This window comes from Cyclopterus lumpus, chromosome 9 (genome assembly GCF_009769545.1).
Source record: "Cyclopterus lumpus isolate fCycLum1 chromosome 9, fCycLum1.pri, whole genome shotgun sequence".
NCBI classification, from domain to species: Eukaryota; Metazoa; Chordata; class Actinopteri; order Perciformes; family Cyclopteridae; genus Cyclopterus; species Cyclopterus lumpus.
Genome location: NC_046974.1, coordinates 18,605,782 through 18,628,203, shown reverse-complemented (window position 1 = coordinate 18,628,203; position 22,422 = coordinate 18,605,782). Strand labels below are relative to the sequence as shown.

Below are 22,422 nucleotides of genomic sequence, written 5' to 3'. Positions count from 1 at the left end.
GAGCAAACTGGGCTTTTTCAGTAGAAGGGAGCGTTTCAGACAGAAGTTGAATACAGGTATATTCAGACAGGATATTTTACATTAAAACATGTAAATAGGTGCAAGTAGAAACCCCCAAAATATAAGTATGAAAATAAAATCATTTATCATCACAAAAATAAAATAAAATCATTCATTATAAATACTGGGCTTCTATAGGAAGCTCACTTTTGGCAAATTTTACCATATGATAATTGCCAAAAACTGTATTGACATTATAAAAAGGTAGCATACGCATAACAAACAGTTAGCTATTAGACTTCAGAGTGCAAGGGGCCACAGATACTCGGTAGAACAGGACTCATTTTCTATAAGATTTATTAAGGCTTTAAATACATGAAACCCATGTGGGTAAATATTTAATAACAGCATACCGATGTCACTTAATACACATTGCTATATCTTGTAGATAGACAGGGCTTGTCTGTTAGTATAGTAGAGGTGGTTAATATTACAAAAGATGTTTGCCAATAAAAATAACATTAAATGAAACAAATAGCTTTAAGACAGACGTACATTCTAATTATTTTCATATAATGATTATGATTCCTTACAACATTTATCCAGGCGAGAGTCAGAGTTGATGAATACAGATGTGTAGATAAATAATCCACTTAAAAGTATACGTTGATGAAGTTGCATTTAGGTGACAGAATGTATCTGAGCAGAAAACAGCTGAGTGCAACACTTGAACCTCTAGAGTGTCACAAGTATCAATATTACAGTCCACTGCATATGCAACAGCAATACTGAGCAGAATAAAACCTTGCTAACGTTTCCTCTGTAAACAAAATAGATAAATCACTAACTAAACAAATAAGGGGATTTTTAACAAATTGTAACTGAGCTAGAATGTGGTTTCTTCATTGATTTTACTCCTCATTAAGATGCAGAGTGAGAGCAATTTGATACAACGTGGATAAAAGCCATCTACGGTATGTGGGTCTGGAGATGTGTGGGCCAACATAAAGAAAGCTACTGCGCAACGGGGACCAGGGAATGACTAGATGTAGGTTGAGCAGAGCTGTATGGCTTCTGTGAGAGGAGATAAGAGCCCAACTCTCGCCGTCATCCTAAATGTCGGAGCCCATCTCAGCACATTGTTTGTCTGATATGTGTGTAGCTAGAGACTCAATGATGTCCAACAGCAGCAGCTGGCTGAGAGACCGCAGGTTGGGGAGCTTGGATACCTTTGGGAGGGGAGGAGAGAAAAGAAAGGAGAGAAAAAAAAGAGCCATAAATTAAGACAAGACAATGAGTCAAATGAGGAATAAGCAGCACTTGATTGCTCATGCACTAAAAAATTAAGATAAACAGAAAGACGCAGAAACAATAGAGCTAACACTGCAGTGAAGCAGGGTGAGAATTGTGTGCGTCGCTGTTTCTTTGAATAACAAACAATAATCAGAGTGGCACTTTGACCCCGGTCGCAATGTGGTGAGGTGCTTGTACAGCCGGCCGGCCTGTAAACAGCCTCCTCTCTACAGAGCAGATGGAGGGTGATCCATCAGAAGGCCAAAGGTGTCAGCGTCCCGCAAAGGAGACGAGCCTACAGGGTTAGCTCAGCTGCAGTGAGTGGGCAGCAGACCCCCAGGGCTCCGGATACAAGCCCACCCACCTTAATGAACTGGTGGACAATAATGTGCAGGCAGTGCTTCTTCATGTCCAGAGCCTGGGTCTTATCAGCTGCCTCCAGAATCTGAGGTATTGAAGAAAAAGTGCATGAGTTAATGATTCACTCTGTAAGAAAATAGTATGGGACAGTATTGTAAAATCAGGTCACTGCCCCCCCTGTGGGTGAAAACACAAATACCTGCAAGACGTTCTCCACAGTGACGTTCATCTCCAGATTCTGCTTGCAGTAAGCCTGCAGCCTGTTGTTTGAAAACCCGTAGTAATATGGTGCAGCAAACAGATAGCTGTTCATCACAGGTTAAGGAAGTGAACTAAAGGGTTCTCTCTGTGCTATATTCAGGGAAACAAAACTTAGCACAGAGATTTAGACAGTGAAATACCCACTTGTTATAAGCAACCCATGGGCAACTATAACAATGTACATGTGAACTCTTCTAAAAAGGCAATTATGATGCTTTGAAAATCTTTTGTTTCTTGCATTGAATCTTGTGCAAGTGACCACAACGGCTGAGAAAAAGTCAAAATCACAAGTGTAGTTCCAATAATGGCTAATAGATGCTCAAGGTAGCATATATATGCATCCCAATGAAATTCTTTTTTTAGAGATACCTTTTTCTTGGCCGATCCCTTTTTTAAAAATTATAAATATAAGCAGTCGATTTTCTTTCTAAGATATATAATTGACAGCATACAAACATTTTTGTAACTTTTCCCATTATGGAGAATTGAAATTCAATAATAAATAGTTTATAATAAAACATTGCCCATCAAATAACTTACATTTTCTTGAAAAGTTGGAGAAATTTGGCCACAAATGAACTTTCCATATCGGTTCTTAAAAAGCGAATGAGCTCGAACTATTCCCATATGTTTTTTCACGCATCATGTCCATGGCACCGTGTCCCAACAGGCCACAGCAATGTGCATCAAGACGTGCCGTTATGAACATTGATGCAATTTCCAAAAGAGTTTCCAAAAGAGTTTTCTGTTTAAAAAAACGTGGGATGATAGCAAGTACTACTCACCCATCTTTTAGGTGGTTACTTCTCTAGTCTGCTTCCTGCACACAGCTGATAAATACAAGGTTTGTTTCCATGCCGTAACAGAAATGCATAGCTAACAGATTCAATGTGGACCGAGATGGTCAGACGCTCGCTTGCCTCTGACATCCTGTATGTAGCACATGTGTAAATATGACCGGACAACTGAAATTAGATTTCACAGACTGTTCAGTCGCTCAACGCTCGTTGCTGGCCAGCTGACAACCAGCCATCTGAATCTGAGAAGGATACAGGGAATCTTCTGGAGGCATGTTGACGTCGCCATAGTAGATATAACGCAGCATGGACTCAAAGGCGTGCTTACTGGGAACCATCTCACCGATGGAGATATTAACCTGACCGTCCACAGGCATGAAGGAGCGGAACATCGCCTCAAAGTAACTAAGAACAAATATAAATGTTAAAAAGTGTCAATCACTCAGCTGAAATGCACCAATGCTGCAAAGTACAACGATGAAACAATACTAGGCCTGGTCCCTAAAATGATTGTACAATATGCAAAATGCATTTCTTACTGGTTTACTTTAAAATTGTATAATGCTTTAAAACAAAAAAACATAAATTTATACTATAAAAGAAGTATAGAGTAAAAATAATCCTGATCATTTTCCATAAGGTTGATGTAAATATAGAATTAACATTGATTCACAACACAAAAACGCAAAAAAGGACTAAGACATTTCGGAAAATTGTCTAAATGACACATTTTTGCCAGAGAGTAAAACCAGCCCGAGCAGTAGGGGTGACCGTGTTTGTGTGTAAAACAAATAAGCACATTCAATTGCAGCGCAAAATAAATGATCTTGCCATCATTGAACAGGTCTGATAACTTGCTCTAGCTGCTGCGTGAGTATTAAACAGATCATAAAAACGGTGTTGTCCCCACCTGGATCGTGCTGCCAGTATGACTTGATGAGCAGGTCGTGGGTGTCCGTCTAACAGCAGGACAATGTTGCAGAACTCCAGGCCGCCTCCCTCCAGGTAAGCCTTCATGTCCTGAACCAGTGAGGTCCCGATGTCCACTGGCTGGTCGGAGTACAACCTGAGAGGAGGCTGCTGCTTTCGTCGCACAATCTCCACAATCAGTGGAGTGGACAGACGTTCAAACTCCTTCGTCATGATCACCTGGTTGAAGTGAGACTCCTTCACCACAAAATTAAGGCAATGTTCCTGGAGGAAGAAATACATTGTTAGCATGAATGTAAGAATAGATGATTATTTGATTGACCTCTCTTGATTGAAAGTTTAACATGCATTGTACTGAAGACAATCTTAACTTCAACCATTGAAGGACAGTAAACATGACATTTGCATTAGTCTTTAACAGCTATGCAGATGTACCTTGAGTTGGTCCAGTTGCAGCTTGTTGGCATTTTCACAAACACTGAGAACATTCTGTAGGTCGACAGAGGCCTCGATGTACTGCACACACAGCTGCTCGAGGCGGGAAAGCTTAAAACTAAGGGCCAGTTTGTACACATCCATAATTAAAAGAACATCCTGCACATGACCTATGAAGGCAAGCAAAGAAAGAAAGAATTATCAGGTTTTCGTGTCTCTCTTGGGGATTTCTGCCATTACAGGCAGGAATGATCAGACAGATCAGAGCAACCATGAAGAGAGAGGTACCTCTGCGTGGGTACTGGATCTTGTCCGTGTAAAGGAACTGCATTAAGACCTGAAAAGGCTGGGCCTCTGCTTCTCTGATGGATACCTCTAGCATCGGCCTGTTGCCTGCTGGGATATCCTTTGGGCTTCCAGCTGTCCCTTCGTCACTTTCCTCGCTGCTGTCCTGTTTAGCCTTCTGCTCACAAAGACAGCAGATGATGTAATAATAGCAGTGACCTCACAACTGGACAAAATACTTAATAAACAGCTTTTTCTATACAGAAAGGTTAACAGAATGCCATAGTAAGTGAGGGTAAAACTAGTTTTAGGCAAAAGCTTTTTACCTATTCTGATGCATAAATTCTGAATAAGCTTAAAGGGATCTGCTCTGCATTGTAATGCCTTATGATCCATGTATTAAATGGGTCAATATATAGTATATATATATATATATATATATATATATATATATATATATATATATATATATATATATATATACTGTATGTATGCACACACTGAGTGCCACAAATTATGGCACTTTGCATTTAAAGTGATTGTAATGAAATCATTGGTTAACCCTTTCTTATGAACCCACAAATCAAGGGTTCATGAATGGGCATGTCAGTTGTTTCATATTCTGTTTGCAGCTTCATATTGTACGTAAAGTTGAGTTGGTTAATCTTATATAAATGTGGTTGAGGAAATGATACCGGAAATAATCGCTTGTTTTCGCCTTATTTGCCCGTTCAAAAGTGGTGCGACCAACAATCAATGTGGTAATAATATTGTGATATGTGATCATGGGGCAGAGGGGCATGCTTCCTTATGTCAGTTTGATATCTTAATGGTGAAACAGAAACTGGGAGTTCTGTACAAAAAACAGTATTGTGTATTGGAGAACAGATCTAGGAATTTGATAATCGTCATTTTATGACATTGTTTGAATTAGGGGTTTTATAGTCTGTTAAACACCGACAGTCTTCCCTTGTTTTAAGGAAGTTAAGTGTGCTCTGACCTGTCGCTGCCTATCCCAAGCCTGCAGGATTTTCTTTCGTAGCCACTGACATCTTGCAGTCACTATGGCAATATGCCCCAAGACTTTCTCCTCCCTCTGTAAACAACAAAAAAAAAGTTAAACTGTCACCTTGAACTGTTCTTCAGTAGTTTAGAGGCTTAGCCGAGTATCACAAACCCACCTCGCCCAGAATAAACTCCACATCACAGAACTGACGATTCTCCAACAGTTTGCCATAGTCCTCATGGAGAGTGCACTTTGGGTAGCAGGAAAACTGCAAGAGGAAAAAATATATATTTTCAAGTGCCATATCACTTTTAAGGCTACTCTCCAAATAAGCTTGACAGTTTGCTTTAGACAGGAAAGACTTTGGACCACAGTGTCCAAATGATGCAAACGTATTTAGAGCAAGGGCTTAACAAGAAATTAGTTTGACACTTACCTGGAATCTGTACATCTCCCCACTGCGCACATTGTTGTCCACAGTTCCTCCAAAGATGTACATGGCATCTTGAATCACAGCAGCAGCATGGAAGAGTCTCCCACTGGGCATCTGAGGGGCCAGGAAGGTGAAAGTAATAATTGAGCTAGAGACGTATTTGTGATATTGTTCAACAACTTCTACCATCTATTGACACAGCCCTTTGTAAATTCATACCTCACTGTCCATGCTGGGATGGATCACCTCCCACCTCTGAGAGTCCACATCGTAGCAGTGCAGTTCGTTGGGCAGAGTGTTGTCAGCCGCACCTCCAAATACATACAGGTGACGGTCAAAGGCAACCATTGTGTGGCCGTAACGTCTCTGGGGAGGGGGAGGCGAGCCCCGCAGTAAGTGTTCGGTTGGGATGCGTGTCCACCTGAGAAGAAGGAGTAAAGATCAGTCCCATGTAAAACTGGCAACTACAGCATGAGTGACTGAGGTAAGTCACAAGCTCAAGAAAATGGTGTACTCACATGTGGCCCTTGAACTCAAACTGGAAGAGGTTGTTGGTGATTTTGGCTCCACTCTGACCAGAAAACACAAACATCTTGTCCATGCATACGGCTACAGGGAAGTTGCAGCAAGATGGAGGAATCTCACCACTTTGATCGATCTGATAGACAGAAAGGCAGAAACACAGATGTTAACACATACAGTACAGTGTTGGTGAGCATTGTACTCTTAATGCGTTTTGGTTATAGTTATTAAAATGTATTATACTGGCCTCTTCCCAACACGCATGTTCTCGATCTTGCAGATTGATGGTCCACATGTCATTCAGCCTGCACATGGGGGAAATATCTGCCATTATTATATGTAAAAACACAAAGTGTCAATTGTGACCACGCAAATGAAAAGTTAAACATACCTGGCATTCCCATCATAGCCGGCAAATATCCACAATTTATCACTGTAGACCGTGGCCCCATGGGCAGACCGAGCCACTGGCAAGCTGAAACAAAGAAAATGGATTGGAGGGCTGAATTCTGAAATTCAACTAGCAGAGTTTTTGTTTTTTTACTGATTCAAGTTTGGAAAAGGAAAAGGTTGATTTGAACTGATCTCTACATCAATGTTATGCCCCCATCATGCATCCCAATAAGAGGAAAACATTAGTCCCTGCCATTTAAAGTTAACAATGCCATCTTGCGCCAAGGAAAGCTCTCAATAAGCTTAACTTTAAGAAACTGAAAAACATACACAGGAGAAAACTGAAAATCTACTGCTGGTTATGTGCATTTTAATGAAGGTTTTCACTATTTAAAAAAATAAACAAATGTAAAAATAATTAGGCAGAGATATGCTGTAAATAAAATCTATAGAACACAGATCTTTAAAAACATTTTACCTCCCCTCCACTTTCCATTCAGTCCACTGCCCTGTGGCAAATTTGTACTCAAAAAGGTCATTTTTGTTTTTCAGGTTTGAGTTCGAGTAGATGTCTCCAGTGTAGCCCCCTGAAACATATCAAGTCCATCAATATAGCATCAATATCACCTCCGTTTACATGTGTAGCATGAATGGCTGATTTTGAGGAACATAAGCTAAAGAAAAGTTACCAAAAACAAACATGCTGCTGCCATAGACAACAGCTGAATGGTGATATCGGGGAGCAGGTGGAGTTCCAGTGGTGAAGGCTCTGTAGTAAATATCATACCAAGGCCAGAAATCATACTTCACTCCGTCACTCATTTAATTGCGTATTTAACGTGGAATCGTGGATCACTGCAAACTTACCGACACCACGAGCAGTCCTTCACATCAAAACGGAGCAAGTCGTTCAGCATGTTCTTTCTATTGGGTGACAGACAATGTAAACGCATGTCATGCGGGGACAATAGGTGTGAAGCAAGCTGCCCAGGACTACTCACCCATTGTCTCCCCCAAAAACGTAAATGGCATCTCTGTATGCCACAACAGTGTGCTTACTGCGCCTGGAGAGAGCAGATCAAGGCCGGGGTGAATACCATGCTGTACACACGCAGATCAAGCCGGTGGAAGTCAGTGAAACTGCACCTACTCATCTGTCAACATGTTACCTTGCACCAACAAACTCATCACACGGAGGGAGTCTCCTCCAGCGATGAACGGTCTCAAATGGGCCGAAATCTAGCGTCAGATATTCCACGCTGTCGGAGCAACTGTGGTCAAAATCAACACTCGGGGCCACTTTGGTTGATTTTAAGGACATTGTTGCGAACTCATCCAGCTGAATCTGTTCTCAGGGTAAACTCATCTGCGGACACGTCCACAGCCAACGCCATGGCTAAAGGTCAGCTCTCCAGCGGCCATGTATCTGTGTGCTATCAAACTTTACAGCAAACGGGAATCTCCGTGTTTCACTGCGTGAGAGGATTGCGGTGTTTCTCGGCTCAGAGTTCGCTCCTCGCGATGCTAAACTCAAACATTAGCAACATAGCTCGACGAGCTAACGACAAGCAACAAGCAACGACAACAGATAACCGTCCACCGGTAGATAGCGACGTTACGCAACGACGTGTGTCGTATCCGGTTCAAGCCTTCAGCGAAGTTAGTGGACATACGGAGTGAATGAGTCCGCAACAAGGCGCCAGAGACAAAGGCTAACGCGCGACTAGCAAAACAAGAGCGCTGTCAATAACTCGGCCAACCACGCCCCCGAGGGCGAGACGAGCGAGAGCTTCACTTCCTGTAAAGAAACGAAACACATTTAACCCTTATCGTCCCAAAACAAAGTGTACCGTTCAGTGCATCAGTTCAAAGGTCAGTAGGCATTAATAAAGGGTCATAAAGTTATTATTTTCCAACAAACTATGAGGTCAAATTTGGATTATCTATCTCTTACAAAGGGTTTTGACCATAATCGACACAAATGTCAACACAAATGTCCTTATTAAAAAAGGCTTATAACTGCAATAGTGCATTATTTATTAACCACTTGTAAATAAAGTATTACAACCATTCAGAAAGGGTGCATTATTACTCTAAATGTACTATTGAAAAATATATTGTAGTTGATCGTGTGTGTGTGTGTGTGTGCGCATGCATGTTTGATGTATATCTAAATGTATAGGAGAGATATTATGATGTATTATATCAACATCAGTAGAATCAGTTTCAAATCCAAAAGAAAAAATATTGAGCCACTCAAAATGTCTGCATTTCCCTGATTAGGAGTGTTTTGCAGGTGAAGAGGATTGTTAACTCTTTGACTCTTCAAGCACACGCACGTTCTCTTATTCGTGAGCAACACATATTTCACTGTGCTCAATAAAGCTCATGGCAGACCCATTTAGCTGATACACTAAAAGAAAACAATGTCATCTCACATTTAAATCCTTCTTTATTCTCTCATTTTTGTTTCTGTAGTCTTAGGAATGTAAATAGACCTCATTCCCAGTAGACATTTTGACATGTAATAGTACAAACAGCACAAGTGTAACTAATAACATTAATGTCTGGATTCAATTAAGTGCACCAATTCCAAAGCCCTGTTACTCTACATGCTGGCTCACTGGCTTGATTCCATAGGAGATAACATGAATTTAGCCATTGTTAACATTATCCCACCTGTGTTCTTCCTGCTGCAGTATGATCAAGTGAAAATGTCTGCTGTAAAAATGACCAATAGACAAAACTGCAGTGAAGATCCACCGGTATTTGTATGAAGAACCATTTATATGTCTTTTTTTCATAGAGGAAATTGTATACATCACAGAAGGAAAACACACAGGTGTAAATAATAAAATGAATAATAAAAAAATAAGAAAAATGTATGACTGCTCCACTGTAACAGCTTACTGGGTCACTTGAATAGAACAGAGCACCATTAATGTTATAAGTAACACTAGTATCATGACAAGTCAAAATGTCTGCTGTGAAAAATACAAATTTTTTAAATTGGTTTATCGGCACAGCTTCTTTATATGAATGCCGTGGCTCAACCTAGCAGGCCACACGATGCTGAAGATAACTCTGAAACCCAATTTGTCTTCTTTAATTTATAGTAATTGTTTATAGATGTTGCTCAATGAACAGGTCGACCTGTCTGTCAAGTGTACTCGTTCAAACTTGGAGTTGAATATAACTATGTTTTGGTTTGTCGTAGTGATATACCAATAAATAATATGTTACAATAATTTAACATATCCTTGTCACCAAACAGTGTTACATTGTTGTTGTGGTTATAGTTTTACATGGGACAGTTCAGTAATTAATTCATGCGTCAATTCATTTAAACATAATATTTTTTAAATATGAGATTGTTGGGATGCAATATACAGTCATGCACAATAAACTAATAACAATATTGCTACGTACTATACATTGAGTAATATAAGGATGAAACAGTCACCAATTGAGAGTAAGCGGTCAATTTTATGAATCACAATCATCAACATATTTGCAATATTACATGCAATTTTCAGCACACTTTGAGAATAAAAAGATTATCATATATTACCAAGAAAGAAATTGGAGAAATGTATGGAGGACAACATCAGTAAACTGAACCCAATATTAAATCACAACAGGATAAACAAAAACAAAAAAAACAGAATATATATACAGTATATGGAAGCATATTAAAAAATAAATGAATAATGCAGTACATTAACAGGAAAAACATATATGTTTCTCAATGTTATTCCCTTCTGTTCGCTATGGCCACAAGGCAAACACATGTAGCTTAGGTGGTGTTTAACGCTGTCAGTCCTTCTAGACATGATTCTCTTACTTAGCTGACATCAACGTTACTTTTGGCTCTCGATGCAACAAAGTCTCACCACGTCATCAATGTACCTAAGAGGGCGAAAGCTGGAGTGTTTACGGAGTGATGTCAGGAGAATTGGCTACAACTGCAAAGAAGCTAAAATGTTACATTATAGAGCACAAAACTCAATGCAAAATGTATAATATGCTATAAAAACAAATGGGAAGTAAATTATTATGGAAATTATTGTTATTATTGATTGCATAGTGCCGTACTTTTAATTTATTGATTTCTTTGCATATTATTGCTCAGACCTTTTTCTCATGACTGACCTTTCAACAAATCTCCTCAGAAAAAGCACAGGTGTACAGTCGTAATAACGATGCTACATTTGATTTACAGAGCCGCTCTGGGAACAGAGCGATCGTTAGAATGATTAGTTACACCTGCACGTGCTTTCCCTGTTATGAACAGTAAACACGGGTGCCATTAGAAAGGTCTGTATTTGTTCCCCTATAATTTAAATGATGGCTGATTTTGTCCTCCATAGTTATAGCTCTTACATTCACAAATTTCACATCTGTATTTTAGCCCTTAGGGGGCTTTCAGTCCCTTAAGCAAGGTAGCATTCTTTCCGTGTCTTCAAACAATCTTAGAAATTTGGCAGGGATGATAGCATTTTTGTCTTATTTCCATTAAAAGTCTCACATAATTAGTCCTGGACTTCATGGTTCACTCATCTGCTCAAAATAAGAACGTGTTTATTTTGTAAAATTGACTCAAAAATATCTAGAACAATAATAAACCTCATCTGCATGTAGTAACCTGGTTCAGTGTTGTAGATTGTGAGGTCTACAGTATCTTTTCTCAAACACATTACAGCGCACAATCATATGGACTGCACACAAGTCAATGCATTTCAACAAAATGGACAGGTCATAATATTGAAATGTGACATACACCGTGTAACCTTTATCAGCCACACAGTCAGGCTCCTCTTCTTTTAATACAGTCTGTCAGAGTTGAATTGACCCCTCTCGCTCACACGTCGAGTCACCAGTTAATGATATCTCGGACACGGCCCCACAGCTTGGTGATCCACAGGTTCACCCCAAGCTCTGTTAGGTACTGAAGCTCTGGCATCAACATCTTTCGGCACAACTTCCTATGGGCCTTGTCCACATTCTTCTTCAGGTTATAGCCCATGATGGACTTCTCTCCGATGGGCTGCCAGGGCTGCATGGCTGTCTCTCGGATGCTGCCAGCCTCGACAGCTCGACCCCCCTCAATGCAGATGGATGCCATCTCTGCATTCCTTCTCCTAAGCTCTGCCACATCCTCAGCCATTCGCCGCCGTCCATATGCATCAACTTTCTTCCAAAAAGTCTGGTTGAAATGCTGGTATAGCCTCCAGTCCACAGCGTTCCACTCAAGAGCCCTGGCCCTCAGCTCAGGCGTGAGTTTAGACACAGTGGACCCCTTGCGGGCGTTGAGCTTGAAGAAGACCACATCGTCCATCTCCCAGCAGAGGGCATCCTTGAGCAGGATGAGTGACTCCTCAAAGTATTCCACCAACATGACCAGCTGAAAACGGTCAGTGACGAATCTGATTCCCTCTTCTACCCGCGGATCCTCCCGCTCCAGAGTGTTGTCCTGGCCAAAGTCGAAGAACAGCAGATTCTTGAGGTAGAAAGCGTTGAAGCCCTCTGGATCAAAGTAGTAATGGGGCTTACGTAGAAACTCAGTCAGCTTGTCATCACCTGCTATCTTCCAGGTAAAAGGCACTAGCCGGCCAAAGTAGTGGAACGATGACTCAAAAAGCTCTGCGGGGTCCCGCAGAATAGTGATGTAGGAAGTGTCCACAGGTAGCAACTTGGTCACCTCGGGTGCATTGAAGCGCATGTGATTACAGATAATGTTGAAGCACATTCCAGGTCTGTAGTCTTTAACCTGGGAGCGCTGGAACAGGGACGGATAGAAGAAGTCATTTCTGCTGTTCGGGAAGGCAAATTTGAGTCGGTGCTTCTCTCCAAAGCGGAAAAGGATGTTGAGGAGGGTGCTACTGGCTGTTTTGTGGGTCTTCATGAACATGATATCTACTTTAGGAGTGCAGGTCTGGCCAGTGGGTTGTTGTGAGCTGTTTGTGAGTGGTTTAGGGTGGAGCTGGGATGGACGGTGGGCACAGGAGTAAGGCACTTGAACCCTACAGAGAGGAAAGATCAGATGATGAAGGTGCTCTCACACAAAATACAGAAAAGCAGTAACCATCACGTTTGAGAGGCTAGAACCAAAAATTGCTTGAAAATATGACTTTGTATTAGCTCTAAAATACAAAGATTGCTGAATAAATTTGACCCACTGTATGTTTTACATTGTGTTTTTCTACAGATCGCATGTACACCAGTGGTGGAGTCTTACTCGGGGTGACTGAAGGGGATCTGCGGAGTGGAGAGGCAGTAAAGCAGGATGGTGCAGCTGGTCAGGAGGGTGCCCAGAACCAGACCTTTGCACACGGACCTCCACTGCCTCCCTGGCTTGCCAGCCATGGTCCAGCAGAATAAAGGGATTACCTTAAAAACACAGAACTTCATCATAATCATCATTATCACTGTAATAAAAATGTTCTACCAGACATACTCTCAAAGTATATGCAGTAAAACCTCTGTATTGCGTTCTCTCTGTTACAAGGCAAGCTTTGAGGACACAATGACACCACTTTGAATGATTTATTCACATGATAAATTAAAGTATAAAATGACCCTACAGATTACAATCTCTGTTCTCTGGTTTCTGCAGGAGTAGACACAATAACATGAACGTGGATGAAATATAAAGAAATCCAATGCAATAGCATACCATTGTAATATAACAGTGAGGTGTTGATTCAACTATATGGTTATGTAAGTCTTCGGTTATCGTGCTGTCATCGGGTGGACAATAAGTAAAGGTCCTCACAGGGAGGTACATTCTCAGGGTGTTTGACACAGTTCAGTTTCACAGTTAAACCTAAGTTTCAGATTCACCTAATTGCTCTTGTCTGTCCACTTCAGAGACATTTTAAACATCGAGTGTATTTAAGAATGCACGGTGAGCTAGAAAATGACATACTTGAGGCCTACAATGAGCCAGTGTTTCTCAGCTGCACATAAAATAAATAATGCATTACTGTGGAAAGTGATATTGCCCCCCCCCCTTGCTGTCTGCCGTAAGACGAGCCTCCTGCTGTCTCACTTACACAGGTAAAAAGTGACACTGACCACCTGGAATTTAAAGCATTATGTAAACTAATGGGACCCTAATACAGAGCTTTTACTGCTGAGTTTAGAGTTAATAAATACCTATACATTGAAGTGTTTTTATTTTATTTAATTTTTCAGCAGACCAGTTGAGTTTTCTCCCCCTTTTTTCGCTTCAATTTCTATCAGCAAAAACTGTGATGAAAATGTACTTTTACCGCAGAGAAAGATGTGCAGCTCAGTTTAGGGAAAATCTTTAAAAACAGAAAACAAATAGTCTTTGTTACCGGAATGTTGTTTAGGTTGGAGGACTTGTTATGTTATATGGCACAACCAGTGGTGGAAGAAGTGTTCAGATCCTTAACTTCAATAAAAGTACAAAAACTAAATTGTAAAATGACCAAAAAAAGGTCCTGCCTTCAAAATCTGACTTTGGTAGAAGCAGAAAGTAAAGTACTCGTTCTTCAGTAAGTGACCCCTGTGACTTTCTGTATATACTATTACTGTGATAGCTGCTGGAGGTGGAGCTTCGTTTAAATACTTTATATACAGTTTGGTAGTTTAGTCCAGTGGTTCCCAACATGGGGGTCTGGCCCCTCCACAGGAGAACAAGATAAATCTGATTGGACGTGAGGAGAATAATGTGAGAGATAAATAATTCAAATTCGACCAAATGCACGTTTAAATTTATTTTATCTTTCGTTTAATGAATCCACGAAGAATTGTAACTGTAGCCCTTTTACCCTTTGAAGAATCCAGAATGAATCCCAGCCTAGTCTTAAGTATAAAGTCCTTTATTTGGTGTCCGGTGTGTCATTTATTATTCATCTTTGGATGTAGTCCAGCTTTGGGTTAGACATCTGAGGTAGACGTCTTAAGCCTTCATGGTGACTAGAGTTAATTGTGCACTGTGGTCCTACGGCCTATAGAGTTAAATTTTTCGTCAAATCTTATCATCAGAGCATTACATAAGCATTACTCTCCAAACACAGCTGAAAATACTATTTCTTCTATTTGTCTGGACTCCATGAAGGGACGATTATGGGGCATGTGAGAGCCCTTTCTCTTGGCCATCAGAAGCCACTCTGTTGCGAGACATTTGAGGACAAGGCTAGGTTCAGCCTAATAATAAAAAGTACATTTTAAGTGACATTGTTTTCTCTCCTGCTTCAAAGGATATGCCAGCAGTAACCTTCAAGTCTGAGATCACATTAAGTTTAATTATTTTATCATTGTTTGCTTAAGATTTCCCTAAAAGGGACCATGTGACCTCAATGTGTGTTCTTGCATAACTTCATCCATTATAATGAAATGTGGTGCAGCCAATTAATCCTTAAGACTTCCTTCTGTCAACTGTATCCTGAACTTTTATGAGTGTACACCAAACTCTTTATTGTTCTGCTATATAAACAGTGGATATGGAGTGATATTAATAGTAAAATTAGGATTATCTTTCACTGGTTTCTTTGTCTGCATTGGCATATAGCTGACAGTCTTGGAAATATCACAAGGTTTCAACTATCTGTTTTTTCGAGACCATTATCAATATTAAAAAGCACAACATCATGTGTGATAGAAAGCGGAATGAGGAGGATTTCTTACCCTCATAAGTCCAAAGAGAAACTAATGGAAGTATTTCTTGTCCAACTGCATTGTCCTCTTCCTTTGCATCCAGTCCCCGGTGACTGATTAAAGTTGATCCCCCTCCGACAGCAGTTCTTATGTGTGATCTTGACATGTGCATGTTTCAGACTCGGCTCGGTCGCACGCTCCCTTCATCTCACGCACAGTGCGACGACGCTCACTTACCTGGCTGCAGCTCCTCCTTCTCCCTGCAGGAGCACCTGACGCCTCCCCTACTTTCAAATCTTAAAACTGATCTAGCAGGGAGACTCATCTCAGCACGAGTGACGTCAGTGTCTCAGTCAGGGGCGTGCACTTGTCAGAGGTCATACAAAAAAAAAGAGGGGAGCGCGAGGGAGAGAGGCTGTATAGTCCCCATTCTGTGATTACACACTGAGGGCTATTGATTGTTGACACTGGAGTCTGAGCTGCAAGCTGATAGGTGGGGGGAAATGGCATAAAACACACAAAGGCTCCAATTGTACCATGAGACCAAAACCACTCCGTCTGTAGTCTGAATTGCTTATCAACAATCTGACTATACATTCTGTATGAGGGATGTATACAGGAGTTATGGAACTTTGCATGACATTAGTTATCTAAACACACTGAGCCACCGACGCAGCCTGGAATGTCACGCGGCACTACGTTTTATGATTATTAAATGTTTTATGTAAAGTATGCGATAAAAGCTATCAATAGTTTCATTATTGACCTGCAAATTATAAGCATTAAAGTGCCACTTTCAATACAATCCTTTGTGCAAGACAGCAGACATTTCGAGAGAGAACGAAATGAACATTCAAGGCCAAGTAACTAGTCCTTTAGGCTCTGCTGGACAGGATGCAGCCGTATGGGGTCCTAACGTTTCATCCATTACGGTCTCACTCTCCACGCTGAGCCCCGATCCTTGAAGGGGTGCAGGATTCGTGCTGCTCAGCCATGACACTGCTGCTTTTGTTGAGCAGTGTGTGCCTTAGCCCGCAGGCACCCAGTGTCAGGCTAAGAACCGGACCGGGCGGGCATGCGTGGAATGTAGATCAGGGTGAGAGAAGGCAGGGAGTGCATGACTGGCCTGGCCTTTGGCCCACCACGATCACAGCAGCGTCTCAAGAGGGCAGAAGGCCCATGCCCCTTCGTCATCAACGCCCACGGTCCATGTGTGGACAAATCACTCAAAACAACCCACTAACGGCACAATGACCTCAGCCCACTCCATAGACGTGTTCTTCTGGGACAAACTGTATTTTCACATTGTTTGGATATCTTTTCTGATCCCTACACAGCTGTGGGAAGAGACACAACGGGAACTCATCTGCTAGGTAAAGACCAACTGCTTGCTTGATCTTGAATATGTCACCCAGGGGTGCATTGTGTAAAACACACATTAACAAAGCAAGTAAGAAACCGTACTGTTGTAAGACCTCAAGTAACACGTTTAATCCTTCGCAGTTTTACTTTAATAGACAGTTTAAAGTACAGATTATATGATAAAATGTAAGAATATCTTGTGTAATGTAGAATAGTTCATACAAACAACATAAAGTCAAACGGTCACTTTTACATTAATAACCACACAATTAGCATATACCACATCCTGCATTTCAGCTTGAAATTATGGAACGGCCAATGCACAGAACTCACTAAGCTCTCTCATGTACGTACAGGTTTTGGGACATGTTAACCTGTAATACTCTCTACCTCAAGAATTTAAATACATGAAGTCTGTCTGACAAATATGTCAGATGAATCATTTTCTGGTCTTTTTCTTTGATTTTTCTGCATCATCGTGGGCCTTCCTCTTGGCAGTCAGCTTGTTCGTCTGTAAGAAAAGAATGAAAGCAGAAAGGCATTTTAGAGGTCAGTGAACTCTGGGGTCATCACTGGGCGTGAATGCGCTACACTCACTATAAAAAGCTGTTCAACAAGATAAGATGTCCGATACTGAACATAAAAGAGCCATTGTTAAAAATGTTATCTATCCAAACAGTATTATCTAAATGTGAATCCATATTCAATTTTTTAAAAAAACACAACAAACCTCTCGGATTTTTCTCTTCTTTCCGAACATGATCTTGTCGTAGAGGTATTTCTCCTTTTTCTTCATCATCATGATGGCCAGACGTTTCTCCTCTGCCTTCTCATCCTGCTCCATGCGTGCTGGGTTGTTTACCTTCACTTTCCCAGCCGTCACTTTGACGGACAGAGACTGAAAAAAAAAGAGAAGTTAATGAAAGGTTTTTAAAAGCGTTTTATAAAAACAGATAGCAAGGAAAAGGGATCGAAAGTGTCTTACTTTGCCCTGGGATCTCTGTTCCTCCAGCTTCTTCAGATTCTTCTCCTCTACCTCATCATCTTCTTCCTCCTCCTCCTCGTCATCATCTTCCTCCTCTTCTTCCTCCTCCTCCTCCTCCTCATGGGCTGTGATGAAAGTAATATGTAAAATGATGCATCTATGGTCTGAATTATTATGAGACTATAATATATTTATGATCAAAATTCTAAATTGATCTGAAAGCATCACAAATACCAAAAACAACATAACAGCGTCCCCATGTATTTATCTTCTATGCTGCACCTATTGTATTACAGGTGTGGCCAAGAAGTTTAATTAATAACTGAATAGCACTAGTATAATAGCATAGTCTGTGATCCAGGAGAGGCCATTTATTGAAGGTAAAATACACCTACAGCCTAACTATATTCGATGTTGTCAAACACGAAAGATGAAACGTTTGTATAAGCACACTGAGGATACATCAGAGAAATGGTTGGTTCATACCAGGTTTTTCTCCTCGCTGTAAGGCCATGATCTTTAGTTTTTCAGGGGGCACGTAGTCTCCTTCTTTCTCTTCCACGAAGGGAGAGAGGTGGGGGGGCAGAGTCACTCCAAGGAAGTAGTCTTCCACAGGCAGAAGGATCTTGGCATTGACACAATCATACACCCACTGGGGCTGGATGTAGTACCTAAAAAAAATAGTTTAATGGTAAAACAGTGCATATGTCATTACTAGACATGGAGGATTTTTGCTCCCTGCTAAAGAAATATGTGAGCGAGTTGGCAGACATGATGCCCTGCATTTTTTGAAAATACAGGGCAAAATAAAGAAAGGACAGGGTCTGTCAAACATGATGAAGAACAGGGTTGCTTTGAGGAAAGAGAGCAGAGAGACTCCTCTGAAAAGAAGCATGGTAGAGGATATGGTAATGTTAAGAAGAAAGGAGCACAATTAAATCAGAGACTTCCTGTATTTAGGAGACAGAAGTGAACGGTAAATCAAATCGTTATATAAAAAGGGAGTGATGTGTTCTACATGTTTGAAAGTCAAGAAAAACCTTCTTTTACCTGTTGATATACTGTTTGTCGATGTTGGGTCTGTCAACAATTTGATGCGTGATGGTCTCATCCGTCACCTCGTATGCGCTGCCGATGCAAACGGACTTGTCCCAGGACACTTCACCACCAAAACACCTGGAAGGCAACAGCAACACACAGAAGACAGAAAAGCGGAGAGAATATGGACGGTTTACTTATTTCTTCATGTAAAAAATGCAGTTGATTTTTCTGAAAGTTTCACTGCAGCAGCTCTTATTCACCTGATGAGAAAAGCCAGTGACTCTCTGGGCACTTCTCTGTTGAGGAAGAACTTAAGTCCCTCAAAAAGCTTTTTGTGAGCTTCCAGCTGTTTCTGCTCCATTTCCCTGGCCTCCATCTTTTCCAAGTCCTCCTGACGAAAAGCAGTTAAAGAAAACATGTCTTGATATTTTGTAAAGGCTGTAAGATTAAAGCGCCACCGTTCTTTTGTGAAGAGTCATTGAGTGGTTCTGAATTCACTGTTACGCAATGTCTGACTAAGTGATGTAAACATGTTACAGCAGTTTTAAAGGCTTGTGTTGACTCATCAGGGAAGATCACTGCAAACTGATATTTTCTGGGCTTTTTAAAAGTTGCCAATCTGACAAACAACTTGAACTGGACTCATGTTTTTAAAAAGGCATGATAAGTTTGATTTCTGAAAATGTTTTGAGTTTCTGTAAGACCCTTTTTTGGTTGGGCACCACAAGCTTCCTAATTCGAAAAGAATCTCGTCCTTGGCAACCAAACATGAAGCTTTAGTCCCCGGGCTCACACCTCTAGAAGAGTTGACAAACATGTGACACCTCACTTCTGCCTTCAGAGACCAATTAGTTTGTCAACTGTTTATAATACTTTTCTCATCATCATGACAATGACATCAATGTTCTATTCAAAACAGATAAGATACAGCTGATCAGATTGTGATGTTTTTCTTACCTCTTCGACAGGAAACTTGTCAAGTTGAGCCTCCTCATCCTCTGCAGTGGAAACCACCCGTGCCAGACTGGTACTTAGGGCGGACAGTTTCTGCACAACAAAAAAACATTGGCTTAGTTCAACAATCCCTCATTTTGATATTTACATGCACACTTTATTCCTGTGACTAACCAGATAAAAAGTAACAGTTTAGTTAAAGAAACAATTTGCAATACTTCAAGTTCACAGAATATCTTTGATCATGTCAAGAACATTTTGTACCCTATATATCATTTTCTCATTGCTTTAAATTAAAATGGGGAAAGTGGACAGTAGTGTCCTGTTTTTAAGTAAATTAATGTATTTTTTCATTGCTGCTAATAATGCTTTTTTGTGTAGAAACACTGCTTTGCGTCGGATATAATGGATGTCCTATCTTGAAGGGAAATGCAATCAAACTACTAGATGTTATCAGAAAGAACAAGGCAGAGTTCATACAGACAATTGCACACATCAAAAACAATGCAAATATATATTAATGAGGCCACTGCAAGGGTGCTGACAGAGGTCCAACAACAAAGAAACAAACCAACAAAATAAAATATATATTTTGTACTGTTCAGTTTAAGAAAAATTCTTAAATGTTTTTTTCAGAAATGATGTCCTGGTTACTCCACTGTGATTAGATGCCATGTTAAGTGCAATGAGAACTATAAACAATATCCAACCATCATTATTGTAAGTGTAAAGTAATGAGGCCAAGATTTAAGAAATGGATATAAAAGCAAAGCTATCTGTATGATTAGACCCCACTAGAAGTAAGTGAGTGGTTTCAGGGATCCTTTAAAATAGCTCAAGATAAGGCGCCTCACACCTCAAGGTAGCACTCTGAATTCATGGCGTAGTCATCATCATCACCCTCTTCCTTCAGCTCCGACTCGGCTTTTATGTCCAACTGCAAAAGGAGGGATTAGATTAACACAGGGCAGGTATACTAACAAGTAACCACATAACAACAAATCCTTTAATCCCGAACTCCAAACCCTCACAATATTTGATACTTCCCAATATTTATATTAAATTATTAAATTTGAGTAGCAATACACATTTTGTCTATACTGAGCACCGGCAATTAACTGTAAGATACCTTTGGTGGGTAGAGCAGGTTGAGGGAATGGTACAGTCTGAAGTTGATGAAGCCCAGCAGAGTGGTGTATAGCTCGGTGAAAGTTGCCATTACTCTGTAGTCAACATCGGTTGGGTGCTGAAAGGGAAAAGAAAACAGAGTTTAACTAAGGCTTGTGGTAAAATGAATGACCGTGAGTGCAAACACTTAGGAATAATGTTTAATCCCACAAAGAGTTCAGGGCCGTCAGTGGACTCTTTTTAACAGCCGCCATTGACACAAAAGAGTATAACTCTTCTCCACAAGAGCCGTGTCAACCTTCAATGTAATCCTTTAACAATAAGTCACTGCTCAATGTTTGCATAATCAATAGGGATGGCATTTCATCATTCACTTACATCATGGGAGAACTGATATGGCACCAGCCATGTCGTGAGCTGTCCCATCACCTCAGCTTGGTAATATATTCCCTTGATGGAGATGAAAACCTGTCGAGCGCAGACGAGAGTTTAGCCAATTACAGCACAGAGGTCAATGAACTCTACATATCACTAAACCGCTGTTTGTATGTAAACCAAAAATAAAAAGGTGCTGGCTGTGCGAGGTGGCACCTTTCTGAGAGAGCGGGACGCAATCACATAGTTCATCCATTCCACAGTGAGGCGTCTGCACAGCTGGATCGTCTCAACGTGACATTTTCCTGTTCGGGCGAAGGTGGAGAAGAGGAAGCCCATGCAGAGCGCATCGTCGATGTCACGCAGAGCATCAATGAAGGAGGGGTACCTGCCACAAAAAGGAACAGCAGTGAGGACACAGCTTGAACAATTATTTCATATTAATCTAAAAGACCGTAATAAAATAAAATTATTTCATTAGTACTTAAAAAAAAAAAAAAAAAAGACAAATGCAGACATTTAATTATTTACACAGAAGTGTAAACCGTGTTACCTTTCTTTGACGATGTGGTCCAATTTATAGGCCGGCTTGTTCTCCTTCAGTCTCTCCACAGCAGTCCATTCTGTTTTTCCATAAGCCTTCTTAAGTTTACGTACAAAAACCTGTTTGGATAAAACATTTTGACAATAAGACGTGTTTATTTTCTAACATTAGTGCAGGGGAAAAAACCTGACCATTTACATTGAGCTCAAAAATATTTATTTATTTGTATGCAAGTAATATATCCACAACAATAATTAAACAGTCCAATTATGATCCTTTTCCAAACAAACACTTGCTCATAAGCATGTGCATATAATTCTGTTCAACTGTGTTGGATATATATGGACGTGATACCTTGTAGTCTCTGAACTTGCCAACGATTGGCTCATGCAGCAGAAAGCGGATGTCTTTGAGCAGGTAGAAGGTCCTTGGGGCTGTAGATCCCTTGTTCACCTTCTTCTTGTGCTTGGGCTCATGAGGGTAGATGCCTTTAAGGATGCACAGTCGCCTGAAAATTGGAGAAAGATTATTTGTCTGTGACATACCAGCTGTTTGGGTGTGACTTGCCAGTCCAATTCTCAGCGTTCTTATGTGCTTAAGAGTAGGTTTAGGTGTTGTGACAAAATGTTTTATGATAGAAAACGAAGTCTGGTTTTAGACATTGTGATGTAATCTAGATAAAAACACACA

At 40.6% G+C, this 22,422-nt stretch overlaps 3 protein-coding genes across 5 annotated transcripts in view; all 3 read right to left on the bottom strand.

Moving 5' to 3' along the window:
• Positions 1–340: 340 nt before the first annotated feature.
• On the bottom strand, positions 341–8,496 carry lztr1 (leucine-zipper-like transcription regulator 1). 3 transcript variants are annotated; one of them, XM_034541940.1, is made up of 19 exons: positions 7,885–8,496; positions 7,717–7,779; positions 7,583–7,639; positions 7,405–7,484; positions 7,194–7,302; positions 6,714–6,797; positions 6,570–6,627; positions 6,319–6,458; positions 6,020–6,221; positions 5,804–5,923; positions 5,543–5,635; positions 5,362–5,457; positions 4,365–4,539; positions 4,077–4,246; positions 3,622–3,905; positions 2,967–3,116; positions 1,853–1,958; positions 1,658–1,738; positions 341–1,229 (listed from the first exon to the last, which is right to left on the bottom strand). In XM_034541940.1, the coding sequence occupies exons 1-19, from the start codon at positions 8,034–8,036 to the stop codon at positions 1,113–1,115; spliced, it is 2,337 nt and encodes a 778-aa protein (XP_034397831.1). In that variant the 5' UTR covers positions 8,037–8,496; the 3' UTR covers positions 341–1,112. The 3 variants fall into 3 exon arrangements, with proteins under 3 accessions (XP_034397831.1, XP_034397832.1, XP_034397833.1); XM_034541941.1 differs by having other exon boundaries at positions 5,804–5,914; positions 7,885–8,495; XM_034541942.1 differs by having other exon boundaries at positions 7,866–8,003.
• A 3,092-nt stretch (positions 8,497–11,588) lies between these two features.
• Positions 11,589–15,477, bottom strand: gal3st1a (galactose-3-O-sulfotransferase 1a). The gene is made up of 3 exons (XM_034542144.1): positions 15,374–15,477; positions 12,954–13,105; positions 11,589–12,738 (listed from the first exon to the last, which is right to left on the bottom strand). Exons 1-3 carry the CDS (start codon positions 15,377–15,379, stop codon positions 11,589–11,591), a joined length of 1,308 nt encoding a protein of 435 aa, XP_034398035.1. The 5' UTR covers positions 15,380–15,477.
• A 1,330-nt stretch (positions 15,478–16,807) lies between these two features.
• Positions 16,808–22,422, bottom strand: part of pes (pescadillo) — a 7,022-nt gene continuing 1,407 nt past the window's right edge. The window contains exons 3-15 of the mRNA XM_034542399.1: positions 22,087–22,240; positions 21,742–21,851; positions 21,405–21,576; positions 21,192–21,281; positions 20,815–20,931; positions 20,542–20,622; positions 19,689–19,778; positions 18,992–19,122; positions 18,741–18,866; positions 18,177–18,361; positions 17,691–17,815; positions 17,436–17,603; positions 16,808–17,216 (exon numbers count right to left, since the gene is read on the bottom strand). Coding sequence (XP_034398290.1) covers positions 17,145–17,216; positions 17,436–17,603; positions 17,691–17,815; positions 18,177–18,361; positions 18,741–18,866; positions 18,992–19,122; positions 19,689–19,778; positions 20,542–20,622; positions 20,815–20,931; positions 21,192–21,281; positions 21,405–21,576; positions 21,742–21,851; positions 22,087–22,240 — 1,621 coding nt within the window. The 3' untranslated portion in view covers positions 16,808–17,144. The remainder of the gene's footprint in view (positions 17,217–17,435; positions 17,604–17,690; positions 17,816–18,176; positions 18,362–18,740; positions 18,867–18,991; positions 19,123–19,688; positions 19,779–20,541; positions 20,623–20,814; positions 20,932–21,191; positions 21,282–21,404; positions 21,577–21,741; positions 21,852–22,086; positions 22,241–22,422) is intronic.

Excerpts from the sequence above, each read along its gene's own strand:
- lztr1 (XM_034541940.1), bottom strand. The coding sequence starts at position 8,036 with ATGTCCTTAAAATCAACCAAAGTGGCCCCGAGTGTTGATTTTGACCAC. Across the intron at positions 5,636-5,803 it reads GGGAGATGTACAGATTCCAG|TTTTCCTGCTACCCAAAGTG; the intron begins GTAAGTGTCAAA and ends TTCCTCTTGCAG. Across the intron at positions 1,230-1,657 it reads TTGTCCACCAGTTCATTAAG|GTATCCAAGCTCCCCAACCT; the intron begins GTGGGTGGGCTT and ends CCCCTCCCAAAG.
- gal3st1a (XM_034542144.1), bottom strand. Across the intron at positions 12,739-12,953 it reads ATCCCCTTCAGTCACCCCGA|GGTTCAAGTGCCTTACTCCT; the intron begins GTAAGACTCCAC and ends TCCTCTCTGTAG.